Source organism: Eubalaena glacialis, chromosome 11 (genome assembly GCF_028564815.1).
Source record: "Eubalaena glacialis isolate mEubGla1 chromosome 11, mEubGla1.1.hap2.+ XY, whole genome shotgun sequence".
NCBI classification, from domain to species: domain Eukaryota; kingdom Metazoa; phylum Chordata; class Mammalia; order Artiodactyla; family Balaenidae; genus Eubalaena; species Eubalaena glacialis.
The window spans coordinates 109,411,185-109,429,369 of record NC_083726.1 but is presented as its reverse complement, the minus strand read 5'-3'; the positions used below and the strand labels follow the sequence as shown (position 1 = coordinate 109,429,369).

The window sequence follows — 18,185 nt, the reverse complement described above, 5'->3', positions numbered from 1 at the left end:
GCAATTCTTCATGTGCTGGCTGCTGCCCTGACTTCCTGTCTCCGTTTCCATCCAGGGTGGAGTTGATGACGAGGTCTCCTTGACTGCCTACATCACGGCTGCATTGCTGGAGATGGGAAAGACCACAGATGTGAGTTTCTCTAGCTCCTCCCCTTGACACTCTCCTGATCATGCCTGTTTCTAGAGAAAGTCACCTATTTTTGTCCCTAGCCAGCCTTTTAAACTCAAAAGAGGATATGATGATTTCCTTATCACTGCCCCTTTTAAAAGGAATGCCTTATAAATTCAGTTCTTCATCTTCACTTTTTAGGACCCGATGGTGAGCCAGGGTCTGCAGTGTCTCAGTCATTCCATCTCCTCCACCACCAACCCCTACACACAGGCCCTACTAGCTTATACTTTCACTCTGGCTGGGAAAATGGACATCAGAAACACTCTTCTTGAAAAGCTAGATCGACAGGCTATCATCTCAGGTATGTTGGCCATGTTAGGAATTTTTTGCTTTCTTGTTTTTATTTTATTTATTTATTTTTGGCCATGCTATGTGGCTTGTGGGATTGAACCTGGGCCCACCGCAGTGAAAACGCTGAGTCCTAACCACTGGACCGCCAGGGAAATCCCAGGAGGTTTTTGAAATTGTGAAAATATGTGAAAAATTTCCCTAGTCTCCATAGTCCCACATATATTCAATTCTAGGATTCATTTTAGTAAAAGTTAAGTCATAAAATCATTGTTAACAGTTTTACAGGAGAGCCCCTGAAAGTCCTCAAAGGCATGTTATATTTTTAACATGAAGAGAAAATAGATGGTAGAAACTAGTCAGAAAACGTATTGGCATTGGAGAACCACCCTTTTGCAGATATTTAACAATTCTTTGGTGTAAAATCATGGCGTTTGATGGGGTACGACTTGAACTTGGAGATTTCTCAAGGTCCTTTTCAAACTTTTGGATGTATTTAGAATAATATTTGATATTCTGGGAATTCCCTGGCGGTCCAGGGGTTAGGACTCGGCGCTTTCATTGCTGAGGGTAGAGGTTCAATCTCCAGCCGGGGAACTAAGATCCCGCAAGTGACGTGGTGTGGCCAAAAAAAAAAAAAAAAAAAAAGTATTCGATATTCTAACAGATCTTGTAAATACAATATTAATGAATTTTATTTACCTAGCTGTTTATTTAAAATTATACTTCCAGGCAGAAATTTAATCTCAGCTTTCATTTATACGAATGTCATTGCCGAGTTGTCTTCTCATATGGGCTCTGGGTAGTTTTTTGGCCTGTGTATAAGCAGCTCTAGTCGTGGAATGGGGATCTCAGACAGTGGGTGGAGTTATATCTGCTCAGGTGTACATCAGTTTAATGTGATTAACTCTTCTCCATTACCTTGCATTGCAGGCTGACATGTTTTCTTTTGTTCTTCCACTTAGATTGCCTCCTGTGGGCTATGTATTTATTATCTCTAACCTTATATTTAGTTAGACTTCTAGCTTCCACTCTTCTCATTTCTACTTGCTGTTCTTTGTCTTCGAGTTACCTGCCATTGTGGCTGTCATAGAGTCGGGACTTGGTCTCATATTTTATTTGCTCGCCCTCATTAGCATTTCTTCTATGGTTTCTCAGAGTTCTTATGCATGTTCTGCCATTTTTATTCTTCTTAAAACGTTAGACCTTTGATTAAGGAAAATAAATGCTGAAAATTAATAAAATTTTGTAAGCCAAAAAAAAAAAAAAAGACCCCAAACACATAAAATTCTTAAAAGAAGTTTCTACTTACCTATCTCCATTAACATAAGAATTTATAAATTAACAAGGGAGGTTCTGATATCATTGCTGGAGGCATTTATTGATGCTCCCAGCTTTACCCTGGGGAATTATGTGCGGGTGTACACACACACACACACATCCTTGCATAGACATGGTGGCCAATAAATCAGAAGATTTGAGAAATATTTTTTTCTAACTCACGATTAATTTTTGGTTGGTACTTTCTCTGGTTTAAGGTGTAGCGTTTACAAAGTGAATATGGGAAAGTCATTTCCTTCTAAGACTTTCCTAAGTATGTGTTTTTCTCCATAGGAACGTCCTTTCACTGGAGCCACAAACCTACTCCGTCATTGGGTGCCAGCCCTTGGTCTGAGCCTGAGGCTGTAGATGTGGAACTTACGGCATATGTGTTGTTGACCTGGCTCAGCAAAGCCAACTTGACTCAAAATGAGATAAACAAGGCCACTGGCATAGTGGCTTGGTTGATCAAGCAGCAAAATGCATATGGAGGGTTCTCCTCCACTCAGGTAAGTAGCCTGCTCTCCTGCCACTCATCAGGTAGGGTTAGATCCCATGTGGAGAGAGAGGAAAAACTAGGATTAGATCTCGTGTGGAGAGAGAGGAAAAACTATCGCCCTTGCCCTCTAGGTCCAGGGACTAATCACTCTATAGAAAGGGAGAAAATCATGCGAAAAATATATAGAAGGGTTCATAAAATTAGGTCATTTGAGCACATAAATAGTACTCTATGCATTTAAGTCTCTTTGCAGAGTATGAAACATCATGAAATCTATGTTCTACATGTAAAGAAGACATGTATAATTATGGCTAGATTTACATAGTCACAAACTAGAAAGCCGGTTATGGGGTCTGTAAGCATCAAAGCAAGATTTTACGGGTATACCTCCTATTTCAGGTATTGGAAAGCTGGTAAGATAGAGTCTTTAAAAAGTTTACAACCTAGAAAGAAAGCTAGGAAAAGTTGTATATATTACATAGCAGGATCTGGTTACAGAACAAAGATACAAAAGTTACAAAATATTGAATTTCAAGAGGGAGAGCGACCTCATATCAGCTTGAGGGATAAGAAAAGTCTTCACAGGGATAAGAAAAGTCTTCACAAAGATACAAAACGTACAAAATATTGAATTTCAAGAGGGAGAGAGACCTCATATCAGCTTGAGGGGTAAGAAAAGTCTTCACAGGGGAATGGCACTTGAGGGAGATCTAAAGGGACACGTAAAAATTTTAGGCAACTATTGAAAGGAAGGGGGAATAGTCTGAGCAGAGACACCCATTTGCAAAACCGTAGAATGGCTGTTGGGAAAACTGGTTTAGCTGAAGCATAAAGGGACTTAGTTGAAAAGGTAAGGTAGCTTCATATTATGAAAGGCCTTGCATGTCAGACTCAGTTTCTGCCTAATTCTGAGGAGCCATTAATTTTTTTAAACTTTGTTTCAGAAAGATTAATCTGTCCCTTGGATATGGGATGATTTAGAGGAGAGAGACACTGGATTTGAAGAGATCAGGAGACTATTTCATTTGTCTAGGTTAGGGGTAAAGAGAAATCGAATTGGTGGGGTGGCAGTAGGGAAAAAAGGAGGTGGAATTGTATGATAAATTCAAATAATGTCATAAAAATCATCTTAGATGATCACAGAGAGAATAGCCATTAATTCATTTGTTCTGTAAATAGTATTAAATCCCTACTCTTTCCACGTCACTGATGATACAGAGGTAAACAAGAAAACACATTTTTTGTTCTCATAGCAATTATGGTATGACTTGTTGAAATTAGGGCCAGTTTCACTGAGGATGTAACATGTAAAGTAGACCTGGAAGAATGAACAGATTTTAATAGATGGAGTGCCTGGTGTAGATGTTAAGAGATGATGTTAAGACCTTGCATATGGCAATGACTTAATTGGAATTTTAAAAAGTAATATGGTACTATGTTTCCTTGTTTCAGGGAAATTCTTGGCCAAAGATCAGGAAAGATTTCCTTCTTCTTGCTGAGCCCTAAATAATTATAATATATAATTTTAGAAAGCAGAGGATGGAATGTTTAGAATTCTCCGTGACAGATATATGCCAGAGTTGCTTTTCAATAAAATCCTTGGCTATTACAAGAAGTCACATATCACCCACTTTGGTTTTTAGGTGATGGTGAGGTCCCATTCCTTGAATTGTCTCCACATGTCCAAGGAATAAAGAAAGCCCTCCTGGGCTCCAGGTCACAGAGCATAGACAAAAAGTTGTTTGTAGATGGCCAAGCTGCACAGATATAACTTGTTCACAGCTTCCCCTGGGTTGATACCTGTCTTCCTATCTTTATATGACAGTGTGATGTCTAAATATGAGTGTTCTTTTTTGTTTGGGATAGGGAGAAGTGGGGTTCCTTTATTCTGCAGTAGATATTTGACAAAGTTTCGAGCATACAGAAATTCCATAACACAGAGTGAGATATGACAATTTTGCAGAATATCTCATTCTTTTTTTCTTTCCTCCGGTTGTAATTTATATAAATCATGTTTTCAGAAAGGAAAGGCTCACACTTTTTACGTGATGCCATGCTCTCTTAGAAACGGTTTATCTGTCTTATTCCCAGATGAAGAAAAGATTGTCACATGTCATAATGGCTAAGAAGCTTTGTCCTTCAAGGAGGGGTTTTCCAAGGATCCCCTGATACCCTGTGCCACAGAAGATCATTATGCAATTAAATAACTTTGAAGAGCATGCAATTTTTAGGGTTATCAAGTTACTGCTGTTTCTTCCCCAAATAAGGAAATTGCAAAATATATATTGAGCAGTGATCCACTCACTTTTTGTTTTTGGTTTTTTTTTTTACCAATTAAAAAAAATTTGGAGTATAGTTGCTTTACAATGTTGCATTAGTTTCAGCTGTACAGCAAAGTGAATCAGTTATACGTATAGATATATATATATACTCTTTTTTGGATTCTCTTCGATCCACTTACTTCTAATAATAGCCCGTTCTGAAGCTAGGTTTCATTGCTGAATATAAATATATGAAATTAGCCTAACGACCCGTGAGTGTTCAAGAATGACTTGATGGTGATTTTCTATGCAGGTAAGATATTATGATTTCTACGTTAGCTTCCCCAGCATTGGTGAATGTGGTTCTTAGATACTTAGAGGAGGTATCATCCAAGCTAGTGAACAACAATCAGGTGTGTAGGTTACAGGGTTGTTGGAGGTTAGTTCCAATGGCCCACAAAACAGTAAGCATATGCCTGATGCCTGATTGTTTTCCTCAGGATACTGTAGTTGCTCTCCAAGCTCTTGCCAAGTATGCCACTACTGTCTATGTGCCGTCTGAGGAAGTCAACCTGGCTGTAAAATCCGCTCAGAATTTCCAGCACACTTTCAACATTCAAGCTGCCAACCGGTTGGTGTTTCAGCAGGAGCCTCTGCCCGATATCCCCGGGGTGTACACCTTGGAGGCCTCAGGCCAGGGCTGTGTCTCTGTGCAGGTAAGCAGGGCTCCAGGAGGACTAGTGTGCGTTGGGAAGGAGAGTCTGAGGGCATCTCTGCCTCTAGTAGAACCTTCTCTCATCTACCTTATTTGCAAGGAAAGTCATTCGAACCGTACCCTCTTTTTATTTTTTATTTCTTTTTTATTGGAGTAAAGTTGCTTTACAATGTTGTGTTACTCTCTGCTGTACAGCAAAGTGAATCAGCCACATGTATACATCTATCCCCTCTCCCTTGGATTTCCTTCCCATTTAGGTCATCACAGAGCACTGAGTAGTGTTTCCTGTGCTGTACAGTCGGTTCTCATTAGTTATCTATCAAACAGAACAATCTTTAAAATCCTTCCCAACTCTGATCTGGTTATCTGTTTCCTCCAACTAGACGGTGCTGAGATATAATATTCCGCCTCCTATAAGTGTGGAGGCCTTTAGTCTTAGTGTGGAAATAGCGAAAGCCCGGTGTGAGCAACGTACTTCACCTCGATCCTTGGCTCTGACCATCCATACCAGGTGAGGACAGCGGAGGTGCAGTGGGGGGCACCTAGACCATGGAAGCTGAGCTGGAGAGAGAGAGGGAGAGAGAGAGAGAGAGAGAGTGTGTGTGTGTGTGTGTGTGTGTTGCAGATGCACAGTGTCCCAAGAGGGAAGATAATGGACTCACACAGGTTTGCTTCTTTCTGCCCTCAGTTATGTGGGGAGTCGCAGCTCTTCCAACATGGTTATTGTGGAAGTAAAGATGCTTTCCGGGTTCAGGCCCATGGAAGGCACCAAACAGTTGGTAAGTTGCTTCTGTTTTCTATCTCTGAGGGGGGCTTATTATTATAGCTTTTAATTATCATTAAAAAGCTGGTGAAATGGGCATCATGGTTTATACATACAACTCATGATTGTATTATCTAAATGGGCTACAAAGGTGCACCGGATATATGATATGGAACCTGTTATAGTCTTGGTTCCTTTTTCTTACCTTTTCCACAGTATATATTGTTTTTGCAACCATGGCAGAGCTTTGGAAGATTACTCTAGGGGATAGGGAAGGCTCTGGCTCTCAGTCTCCTTTCTTTTCTCCTTTCTTATTCAGCTTCTCCAGCAACCACTGGTGAAGAAGGTTGAATCTGGACCTGACACACTCAACATCTACTTGGAAGAGGTAGGGATCAGGAACCGAACCAAAGAGCTTGATCGCTTATGTGTCTTTTCAACTTCCCTTCTAATGTACATGTACTAGTGTCACACACACGAGGACGAGGAACCTGGGAGATGGAGTTCACAACCACGAGATGAACTCTACTGGTGTACCATAACATACCCCTTTGCATCTCCAGGACAGCGCTATCTAACAGATACAAAATGGGAGCCATCTGTGTTCTTTAAAAATTTCTAGTAGCCACATTAAAAAAATTAAAGAGAAACAGATAAAATTAATTTAATTATATATTTTATTCAATTTTATATACCCAAAATGTTTTTTTATTTCACCATGTAATTAACATACACAAGTGTGAATGAGGTATCTACATTTTTTTTTTTCCTTACTACATCTTTGAAATCCAGTACGTGTTTTACACCGACAGCACATCTCACTTCTGACTGGCCACATTTCAAGTGCTTAATACCCACATGCAACATGACAGCTCTGGAGAATAACAGAGTGGTTAATAGCTGAGGCTCTGATGCCAGAGTGCTTGGGTTAAAATCCTGGTTCTAACATTGGCTGCAATTGTTGGATGATTGTTTCCTCATCTGTAGAATGAGGGTAGGTAGTGGTAAAAATAGTTACCTATCTCACAGAGTGGTTGAAAGAATTAAGTGATTTAAGACATGAAAAAATATTTGGAATTGTACCTGGTATGGAGTAAACCCTCAATAAACATTAGCAATTATTATTATTATTTTATAATGTAATGTTAATGTTAATTAATTTTCATTAGACATTGTATGTAACTTTTCATTTCAACCAAATAAGGAGTTCTCAAGGACTAGTAGTATTATAAAACTTACGATGCTTATTTCATCATACTCTATTTAGCACAAGGAAGAAAGGTGGCATTATTATATAACTGACAGACAAGACTATCTCCAATTAAAATTTACTGTTGTTAGTAAGGTTTTCCGCTCCCACACCAACTAATTCATCTAACTGTAGTTTTCTTATCTGCCAGGGGGTGGCTCTTTAGGGTAAGTCCTGTACAGTTTCTTTTGAGACAACTCTGGTTAGCGTATCAGGAAAAACCCTGAAATCATGATATTGTAGTTGTTTAAACATTTTGCAAAGTTCATGATGCTTTCATACACACCTTCTTTGAGTCTCACACGGCACCCCTCCTTCTACGTAAGGAGGCTGAGGCTGAATTGATAGAGTGAGTGTGCTTGTCAAGTCATCCTGTTTGTCAGTGTCCAAGCTGGGAGTAGCACCTGGGGATTCTAATTTCCATGACACCATTCCTGAGACTGCAGTGGCGGGCCGGTCAGTGTATCCAGCCAGCTTTGTCAGCTTCTAATCTGAGACATCAAGTCGAATGGTCTAAAAGCCAACCGTCATGATTATATCTGTGACTATTTCCTTTTTCTATGTATCTTCTCCCCTTTTGTCTTGATCAGCATCACCAGAGGACAACCTGATTCACATTTAACAAGTTATTCTTGGTTTTATTCCTCTTCTCTGTTGTTTTTTGTTATTTGCTTGCTTGGTTTGGGGGGGTCTGTTTCATTACTTTCTTCATTATTTCTTTTCTTTATTTTGGGCTGAAGGGAAGGGGAAAGGACATTTTTTGTTATTCTTTGTCTAACTTCTTAAGTTGAATGCCGATTTGTTTATTTTTAGTCTTTCTTATTTTCTGATGAATATGAACTATAAATTTCCCTCTAAGTATATTCTGTCTTTGTCCCACAATTTTTGACAAGCATTGTTTTTATTACCATTTAGTTCTATATCTTAATTTTTGGGGAAATTCATGGGATATTTAAAGCCATCTTTTTGTTACTAATTTCTAATTTTATTGCATTATGGTCTGAGATCATGATAGTGAGCCTCTGAAATGCATAGAAGTTTCTTTTGTGACCTAATATATGGTCTTTTTTGGAAATGTTCATTGTGTGCTCCAAAAGAATGTCCATTCCCTTTCTCTTGGGTATGGATTTGATCTAGATCTAAAAGTCCAAGATGATTATTTCTGTTGTTCATGTCTTTGTTAACTCTGCTTATTTTTCTGCTCAATCTATCAGTTTTGGAAAAGGGCTTGTTAAAATTTCTAATTACAATTATTGATTTGTCCTTTATCCATTTATCTATGCAATTCTGTCAGTTGTTTCTTGATATATTTTTCAACTATATATTTAGGTATGTATATGTTATGAACATATCTTTTTCAGTTTTCCTTTTATTAGTATACACTGTGCTTCTTTTACACTAATTATATATGTGTGTGTGTGTGTGTGTATATATATATATATTTCTCTGCTTTAGATTTCTACGTACACATGCACTTTTTTTTTTTTTTTGCCTTAGATTCTATTTGGTCAGATATTAAGGCTGCTATCCCAGCTTTCTTTTGGTTTATATTAGTCATTTACTTTAAATCTTTATGGTAACTAAATGATCAACGAGAACAGTGGTTCCAAAGATTTTTTTCCAGGACCTTTCTACTCTTAAATGACCTCAAAGAGCTTGTGGTGATGTGGGTTACATCTACTGACATTTAACTTTTTAGAAATTAAAACTGAGAAAAATATTAAAATATTTCTTGTCATTTAAAAACAACAAAAATAAACTCACTACATTTTAATATAATATTTTATGAAAAATGTATTTCCCAAAACAAAAAAATTGAGAATAGCAGATTGTTTTATGTTTTTGCTTTAATATTTAGCTTAATCAAAGAGAGTGAAATTCTCCCATCTGCTTCTGCATTCAATCTGTTGCAATATCACACATCAGGTAGCTCCCTTACACTAGTACAATGAAAGAGAATGAGAGTGAAAAAGGCAAATAACGTCTTAGTATTATTCCAAAAAGAGTTCTGATCTCATAGGCTGCCAGATACAGTCTTAAGGATCCCTGAGAGTTCCTGGACCATGCTTTTAGAAGCACTGTACCTAAAGAAATCTCTTTGGAAATATCTTCCAATTAGGTGTTTCTAACTTCCTATTTAAATTTACAACATAGGGACTTCCCTGGCGGTCCAGTGGTTAGGACTCCACTCCTCCACTGCAGGGGTCACAGGTTTGATCCCTGGTTGGGAAACTAAGATCCTGCAAGCCACGCTGTGCAGCAAAAATAAAATAAAAGTAAATAAATACATAAATTTACAACATAAATCTTATTTTCTTTTTATATTAGATTAATTTATGCAATTGTTTTGAACTCTCCATTTATTCACTTATTCAACAAATATTTATTGAGCCACCAATATATGCCAGATACTCTTCGACGTGATAGAGATGCAGCAGTAAAAACAGTAGACGTGACCCCTGCCCTCATGGATTTGATATTCTAATGGAGAGACAAGCAATATGCAAATTTTAAAAGTACATATATATGTGCACACACACACACATATTCAGGAATAATTTTAGTAGTAATCAGTACTACGCAGGAGTGTGGTGGGGCTAGGCCAGGATGTGATTGTTTTAAAGTAATGTGGTCAGGGGACTTCCCTGGAGGTCCAGTGGTTAAGACTCCGCCTTCCAATGCAGGGGGTGCGGGTTCCATCCCTGGTCGGGGGAGCTAAGATCCAACATGCCGCGGCCAAAAAACCAAAACAGAAAAAAACCCAGAAGCAATATTGTAACAAATTCAATAAAGACTTTAAAAATGGTCCACGTCAAAAAAGTCATAAAACCATAAATAGATAAAGTAAGGTGGTCAGGAAAGGCCTCTCTGAGGAGACGTCATTTGATCAGAGACCTGAATGAAGAGAGAAAGGCGATCGGGAGCATACAGGTGTTGGAGTGAAGTGGAAGCCTCCGTTCCTTTGGCCACTTCACTTAATTTAGTGGAGGAGCCACGGGTTAGAGTAGACCAAGAACAAACCCATTTTACAGAAGGACCAGGAAGCGGTAAGATGCTAAGAAGAAAAAGCCAGGAAGACAGCAGGAGGCAATATTAGGAGTGGCATAGAGCAGAGGTAGAAGGGCTTCAGAAAATCTGTGTAAAGACAGCAAGAGTCTTTTAACCTCCACCTGACAGAGATGTTATTTTCACTTTTGTTTTAATGTGATGTTTGTCTGTCTTCCCCACAGCTTAGTAAGAAGACTCAGACCTATACCTTCACCATCAGCCAAAGCCTGTTGGTCACCAACCTCAAACCATCAACCATCAAAGTCTATGACTACTACCTACCAGGTGATGGCCAAGATTTATCTGCATCTCGCAACATACTTCTACCTCATTCTTCATGATATCTTTCTTAATTTTATGGATACTCCTTTCCAAGCCAAGTGCACATAATTACATTATCTGATCTCCTAAAGCATTTTAAATCAATTATATGCCACTTAAAAAAGTCTTCTGCACTAGACATATTTTATACAACGTGGTCCATAGACTGAAAGAACGATGTTCTCTAAAGACTAACTATTCTTAATATTTTTGCTGCAATGACTAATTTACTACAAGTGTGCAAATATTAGTCCTTGGAAACTTGCTGTAATTCTGAATGTGCTCATAACCTGTAGAAATCTTTTGTAGAGGGTTAAAGCAGTAACTTTTATGTAGTATTTTTTCTCTGAATGTATTAGGCCTGCAATATAATAATATATGTCATTTAATTTTACAGATGAACAGGCAACAATTCAGTATTCTGATCCCTGTGAATGAGGTAAGCCCAGAAGAAAGAAGGCTGGGCTTTTGGGGTAGGGTGGCAGTATTCAGAAGTTAAGGAGACATTCTTCTGAGTTAAGGGTATTATCTTTCGGAAGCTTATTTTTGATAAAGTGGACTTTACTTTTTTGTCCTGAACTCTTTTATTAAAAAAAACTGAGGTATAGTTGTTGTACAATATGTCCTAAACTCTTGAAGAGAGAATAATCATCTCCACAGTTCACATCAGAAAAAGTTAATAGCGGCATTTGTATGAGGGGTTCTGTGTGATTTTTAAAAACAGTATTTTCTTTTTTTGGCTGAAAATTTTCCTAATTATTACATTATATATCTTTTTATATAAAAATACTAAGACAAAAGTACAGATTACCCGATTCTACTTCCCTGAGATAACACTCTAATAATCCCATCGTGTGTTTTGTGAGATTTTTTTTTTTTACTAGTCAGGAAAAAACTCCTCTATAATTGTGAAGACTTTCTGTGTATCATGATGTCTTCTGTCTTTGTTTTTTCCCTCCAGGATAGAAGATGGAAAGAGACTAAATGAATTCTCCACGACATTACTGGACAGCATTCTTCTGTCTCTTAAAGCAGAACCCGTTCAATCAAACAATTTGGTTTCTCTTGTTAAAAAACAAAATGCAGGACTTCCCTGGCAGTCCAGTGGTTAAGACTCCACGCTTCCACTGCAGGGGGTGTGTGTTCAATTCCTGGTCAAAGAACTAAGATCCCACATGCTACGTGGTACGGCCAAAAAAAAAAAAAGCAACCAAATAAAATTGAAGATCGAATGGGCTCTATTAGGTGATTTATGAATTGAGCAGCATTTCTTCTAGCAACCAGAAGGGTGCTCCAAGGGGTTGTACAAAATTGAAGGTGTTTATATAAAGAAGGGTAGGGCAAAGGAGCTCTTAGCAAAAGAAAAGAAAGAATTTTTTTTAGGCCACGGCATCTTTTTTGGGGGACTGATGGGGAGGGAATGGCAAGGGTTTTATGGCATAGATTGCCTCTTCTTCCTCTGGGGGATGGAGAAGGCCCACGTGGCAGATGACCTTGTTGGTGCTGACTGGAAAACTCCAGACTAGTTGATTAAGATTACATTCCTGGGGAAGGTGGAAATGGCAGTTAGGTCAGGTATTAAATCTAGGTTTGGTATCAGGGGCTTTAGCACAAGTGACACCATTTTGGGCCTGTGGTTTTTCTCTTTAACACTCTGATTGACTAATGAGTGGGTAACAGATGGGTAGGCCTGAACCTCAGCTACTTTCTACGACTTCACAGATGCATAGGTGCCGGAATAAAGGGCTGGGGAGGATGGGCTAGGAATCATCACACAAAGGAGGAATTATATGGGAAAGCTCCTTGGGGTAGGGTCATTGGTTTAACCATTCTGTTGAGCCATTTAGGAGACTCTCCAGAGAGGAGATGGTGGTAGAGAGTGCTCCAGGGAAGATAAAAATGTCTTCCTGGAGGTTAAATCTAAGGGAAGATATAATTTAGGTCTTTGGGAATAGACTAAAAAGATTTTTTTCTTTTCTTTGAAAAGAAAATCTGTGTGCTCGACTCTGTGCATATTTCTGTGGTTACCAAAGGTTCTGTTTAAAGATATGGTTATTCTTTAACAAAAACTCACGATTTGGCTTCTTCCTTAAACCTTTTGACCCAGACTTCGCAAAGAATCGAGTCAAGTATTCAGAGAGAGGTCCAAAGAGAATCCTAACTAAGGGACTGTGTTCAGTCAGTCTGTCACTGCGGGGCAAGCAGTGATTGATAACAAGAAAAGTGGCTGGCCACAATTCCCTATCATCTCTGCTTTTCTCCGGCCTGATCCCCCCAGCCTTTTCCCACTTGGGATACCTATCATGGTGTAAACTCTTCCTTGGGGCAATGCTTTTGTTTTGGAAACAAGTTTGGAGGCAATGGGATGGGGGTTGGGGAGCGATAAGTGATATTTAAACAGAGAAGATGCTCTAGGTAATTACACCCTTTTACTTTGGATGTCCACACACTGATCTTGCTCTTCTTAGATCAGAAACTCTGACCAGAAGAGTCAGGGAAAAGTAAGTCCATGATGTAGATATTTCCCTACACCCAAGGCCACGCTTGCATAAACTATTTGTTCCTTACCTCCTCCACCCTAGACTTTGCCCTGCTCCTCTTAGGAGTTCCCAAAGTGAGAGAAGATGGGGAACATACCCAAAGGAGGTCATCCCTAAGCCTGCCTTACCCTTCGGTATGATGGGAAGAGAACAGAGAACTCTAGAGAAAAGAGAGCAGTCATGAACGCTCCTCCCACACAGTGAAAGCCCCACCCCCCTGTACTTTTGGGTCTGTAGCTCCTGCCAAAACTTCCCATTTTTTTTGCAATGGAAGGAGGTGGTGGTCCTCAAGATTTAAGAAGTTATATCTGGCCAAAAAAACATATCAAATGATTACAAAAACTATTCTTGTGTCTTTGGGGTTGAAAGAATATCTTATGATTTAATATTATCAACTACACTGAAAAAAGGAATGTTCATGAGAAAATTTACATTCTTCAACTTACTGAAATATAAACGTTTGTGCATATTTGAGAAGCAAGGTGATTTTAAGGTTTAAGTAGTGTTTAGCATTAAAGTGACACTTAGTGTTCTAGTATTTATAGTTAAGTATTCAATACAGGCATTTATTGTATGCCAGGTACTTTGCCAGGCCTGGGAATACAGAGATAAATAAAGTAAGGTTTCTGGGACTTCCCTGGTGGTACAGTGGTTAAGAATCTACTTGCCAATGCAGGGGACATGGGTTCGAGCCCTGTTCCGGGAAGATGCCACGTTCCGCGGAGCAACTAGGCCCGTGAGCCACAACTACTGAAGCCCGCGCGCCTAGAGCCTGTGCTCCACAACAAGAGAAGCCACCGCAATGAGAAGCCCACGCACTGCAACGAAGAGTAACTCCCGCTCACCGCAACTAGAGAAAGCCCTCGTGCAACAACAAAGACCCAACGCAGCCAAAAACAAATAAATAAAATAAATAAATTTATTTAAAAAAAAAAAAGGTTTCTATCCTCAAGGAGCTCACAGACTATTGGAGTGAGAAAAAAACCAAATCAACAGTCATGATATAGTGAGACAAAAAAATAATGATAGAAAAAAGTACATAAAGCTATGGGAGTACATAGGAGAGGTACCTTCCCAGACTGAGGTGATGGGGTGGTCAGGAAAGGCTTCTCCAGGTTGGTCCCTGAGCTGGATGAGCAACAACTGGAAAAAGAGGGAGCAAGTTTGGGCAAAGTGATCTATGTGTGAAAGGCAAAGAGGTGGAAGAAGGCTGGTATTTCCCCAGAGTAGTTCAATGTACTCCTGGATGATGTGTGTGTGTTTGTGTGTGTGTCTGTGTCTGTGTGTGTGTCTGTGCGTAAGTAGAGAGAGGTTAGGTCACGAATTGCTTTTTAGAAAGATTATTCTAGGGACTTCCCTGGTGGTCCCGTGGTTAAGACTCTGCACTCCCAATGCGGGGGGCCCAGGCTCGATCCCTGGTCAGGGAACTAGATTCCACACGCTGCAATTAAACGATCCCATGTGCCGCAACTAAGACCCAGTGCAGCCAAATAAATAAATAAATAAATAAATACTGGGGGGGAAAAAACTATCAAGGAATTCCCCAGTGGTCCAGTGGTTAGGACTCCATGCTTCCACGGCCAGGGGCCCAGGTTCGATCCCTGGTCAGGGAACTAAGATCTCACAAGCCGTGTGATGTGGCCAAAAAACAAAAAAAAAACCTATCAAACGTGTGTATTCTATTGATAATACATCATCTTTTTGTGGGAGGTATAGCTTAACTTTAGTTAACAAGTGTCCACAGGAGACATGTTTTCTGTGTGTGTGTGGAGGTAAGTGGATTGGTGGGAGTGTGCATGGAGGGTTAGAAAGGTGGAGAGAAAGAGAAAAAAATTAAAAAGATAGAAAAAGACAACTATAAAATTACAAGGCTTAGATAAGAAGTCATCTAAAACTGAGGTTTTTAAATCGTTTTTCTACTATACCATGAATGAGATGACATTTTCACATGCCATCCTTGCCCTGACTCATCTCTATAAGGAGACCCAGGATTATCTCTAATTCTGGCTTCCAGCATTAATTTACCCACTTAACAAAATATAAGAGTACAACCTCTATGGACAGCAATTTTGCAATAGTTACTGAAATATAAAACATGCACATATTTTGACCTAACAATTACACTTTAAGGAATTCATTTTACAGTTATGCTTGCATCTATGTGTATTGATACATGTTTAAGAATATTGTGGCTGTAAAATACTACAAATAACAAAAATGTTTATCAATGTATCTATATTATATAACAAAGATGCCCATTCAACATAGCTACACAAGGGAATACTATGCAATTGTTAAAGAAGAATATGGCAGCTCTACGCAGCCTCTTATAGAATAACCTCTAAGGTCTATTCTTAGGCCCCAATCCTTGGAGGTACCTTTGTTTTCTTTCTTTTTTCTCACATCCCACATCCATTATGTCAGTAAATCCTATTGGCCCTAGCTTCAAAATATATCCAGTACCTGACCACTTCTCACCTCTTCCACTGTTATCACTCCACTCTACTGCAGATGCTTCCTGACTGGTCCCCATCCTTGTCTCTCATGCCTGTTCTTATCACAGCAGCCAGAGCGATCCTGTTAAAAATGTAAATCAGATCATATTACTCCTCTACTCAAATCCTCCCAACATTTCTCAGCCAGAGTAAAAGCTGATGTCAGGTTTTATAATCATTACTTGCTTCCTCCCTCCCTCCTCCAGTCCTCCCTTGGCACTCCCACACTTCTTTACACCTCTGACCTCATCTCCCTCTCCTCTCTTCCTGTCTCACTCTGGTCCAGACACACTGCGCTTGCTCTTCCTGTAGGGGAGGGAAAGTTTCCTTGATCCTCTTGAGGTTCCTGGCTGGGTCTGAAAGTTAAACTGACAGATTAACAGAAGAAAAGCATACACATTTATTTAATATAGTTTTGATGTGACTAGGGAGCCTTCATAAGGAAATGAAGACCTGTAGAAATGGCTAAACCCACATATTTTTATGCTAGGTTTGATGAAGAGTGGACAGTCAGGGAGAAATCTGACAGGTCAAAGGGTATGAGGGAAATGTTGAAAACTGGGAGGAACTCAGCAAGACCTGTTTGTTCGGCCCCTTCTTGGCATCCCTGGCTTCAGAGGTAAGGATGTTCCTTTCCTCCAGGTACAGTATAGGGAGAGCGCTTCTCAAATGAGGGTTTATAACTTGTTTCAAGGGAGAAGGGCAGGGAGAAGTTCACTCTGACCTTCTTGTTTCTGCTGTTTCCTTCTTGTTTTCTGCTGACCTTCTTGTTTCCGCCTTCAGCTTAAAATATTCAATATGCCAAGATGTCATATTTTGGAGTATCGTGCCCTGAACCGCATGGTTCCTCTAACGCACTGGCACATGATCCCTCTGCCTGGAGCAAATATACACATGGCTGCCTCTCTTCCCTTCATCTCTCTTCTCAAGTACCGTCTTCTCTGTGAGGTCTTTCCTGACAACCGTATTTAAATTCTAGCCCTATACCCAAATTCCCCCAACGCTTTTCCATTTAAAAATTTTCCTCTATTGCACTTGCCATCATTAACATTCCATAGATTTTAGATTTTATTTGTTTACTGTTCTTCTCCCCCACTAGAATGCAAGCTCCATGAAGGTAAGAATTCTTGCCTGTTTTGTCTACTGATGGACATGCATGAGAGAAAAAAGTGACTGTCTTATAGTAGGTCCTCAAACTATTTTTTGTTGAATACTCGATATATGGAGGACTTAGATGTAGGGTATAAACTACAGAAAAGAGTTAAGGATGATTCCAACATGTCTTTGTCTTGACATCTGGGATTGCCATTTTCTAAGCTGAGGAAGTCTGAGGGAAGAACAGGTTTGCTGGAATTGCTGGTGGTCTGCCGTCCATGTCTCTAGAATGCAGTCAGGAAGGAAAACTCAGGCAGGGAGCTTGGATGGGGAGATCTGTTCTCCCTGACTTTGCCAACTCTGACAGTTTCTTTACTCGGATTTATAGTTGTCAAAAAAATGATCCGAAAATTAGAAATAGAGGGAAGAGGTTCCTAGGTGTCCTTTCAGTTTAGTGCTGGGCTTGTGCCTTGCATTGATTTCCTATTGACTGAGTTATTTTACAACCCTGAAGAGGCAGAGGTTAACTCAAACCTGCAAACAGTTCCTCTCCAGTAGTGGAAAAGATAATCCTTAAGGTTATGGGTCATGGTCGAATATGACATTCACCAATTTTCTATTCAACTCAGCAATCTTCTCTAACATACCTTTATTAAATTGCCGCTAAACATCCAGCTTCTCGAATGCACTTTTAACTGATTTTAGTACCTCACTGGTTCTTTCATTAATTAACAAGTGATATGAAATCTTTGACACATGTTCATTTTATTTTTGTATGAGAGTTATGATTCTACCTTTTTGAAAATTACACTTGAATGGCGTTTTCACAGAACTGAAAAGCTGCCACTCAAAATGATTCCTGAGCACTTTCTCATTGATTAGCCCAAGCATGTGATACAATAACTTCTCCAGTTGTTAGCAAACAAAGGAGTAAAGAAGTTGGCAGCTGGCTGGACTTTAGGCAGCAGAAAAGGTGTTAAGATTAGCTTCTGTTTTTTGAAATACCGGTTAGCTTCTGTGTTCACTTTCTATTGCTGCTGTAACAATGTGCCACAAGCTTAGTGGTTGAAAACAACACAAATTTATTATCTTACAGTTCTGTAGATCAGAAGTCTGACATGCATCTCACTGGGTGAAAACCAAGGTGCTATCAGGAGGCTTTTGTGGATGCGCTAGTGAAGAATCCATTTCCTTTTTTGTTGGTTTGTTTCCAGCTTCTAGAGGCTTCCTGCATTGCTCAGCATATGGTCCCCTTTCACCTTCAAAGCCAGCAATGGCAGGATGCGTCCTTGTCCCATCACATCTCTCAACCTGTCTCTTCTGCCTCTCCATTAACACTTTAAAGGGCTCTTATAATTACATTGGGCTCATCCAGATAATCTAGGATAATCTTCCTATGTTAAAGTCAGGTGATTAGCA

At 39.5% G+C, this 18,185-nt stretch overlaps 1 protein-coding gene across 1 annotated transcript in view; it reads left to right on the top strand.

Annotated features, from left to right (window-relative positions):
- Positions 1-11,834, top strand: part of A2ML1 (alpha-2-macroglobulin like 1) — a 41,835-nt gene extending 30,001 nt beyond the window's left edge. The window contains exons 27-36 of the mRNA XM_061204729.1: positions 56-130; positions 311-473; positions 2,075-2,289; positions 5,041-5,256; positions 5,639-5,766; positions 5,944-6,034; positions 6,338-6,406; positions 10,498-10,600; positions 11,034-11,075; positions 11,598-11,834. Of these exons, the coding sequence (XP_061060712.1) occupies positions 56-130; positions 311-473; positions 2,075-2,289; positions 5,041-5,256; positions 5,639-5,766; positions 5,944-6,034; positions 6,338-6,406; positions 10,498-10,600; positions 11,034-11,074 (1,101 nt within the window). The 3' untranslated portion in view covers position 11,075; positions 11,598-11,834. The remainder of the gene's footprint in view (positions 1-55; positions 131-310; positions 474-2,074; positions 2,290-5,040; positions 5,257-5,638; positions 5,767-5,943; positions 6,035-6,337; positions 6,407-10,497; positions 10,601-11,033; positions 11,076-11,597) is intronic.
- The last annotated feature ends 6,351 nt before the right edge of the window (positions 11,835-18,185 follow it).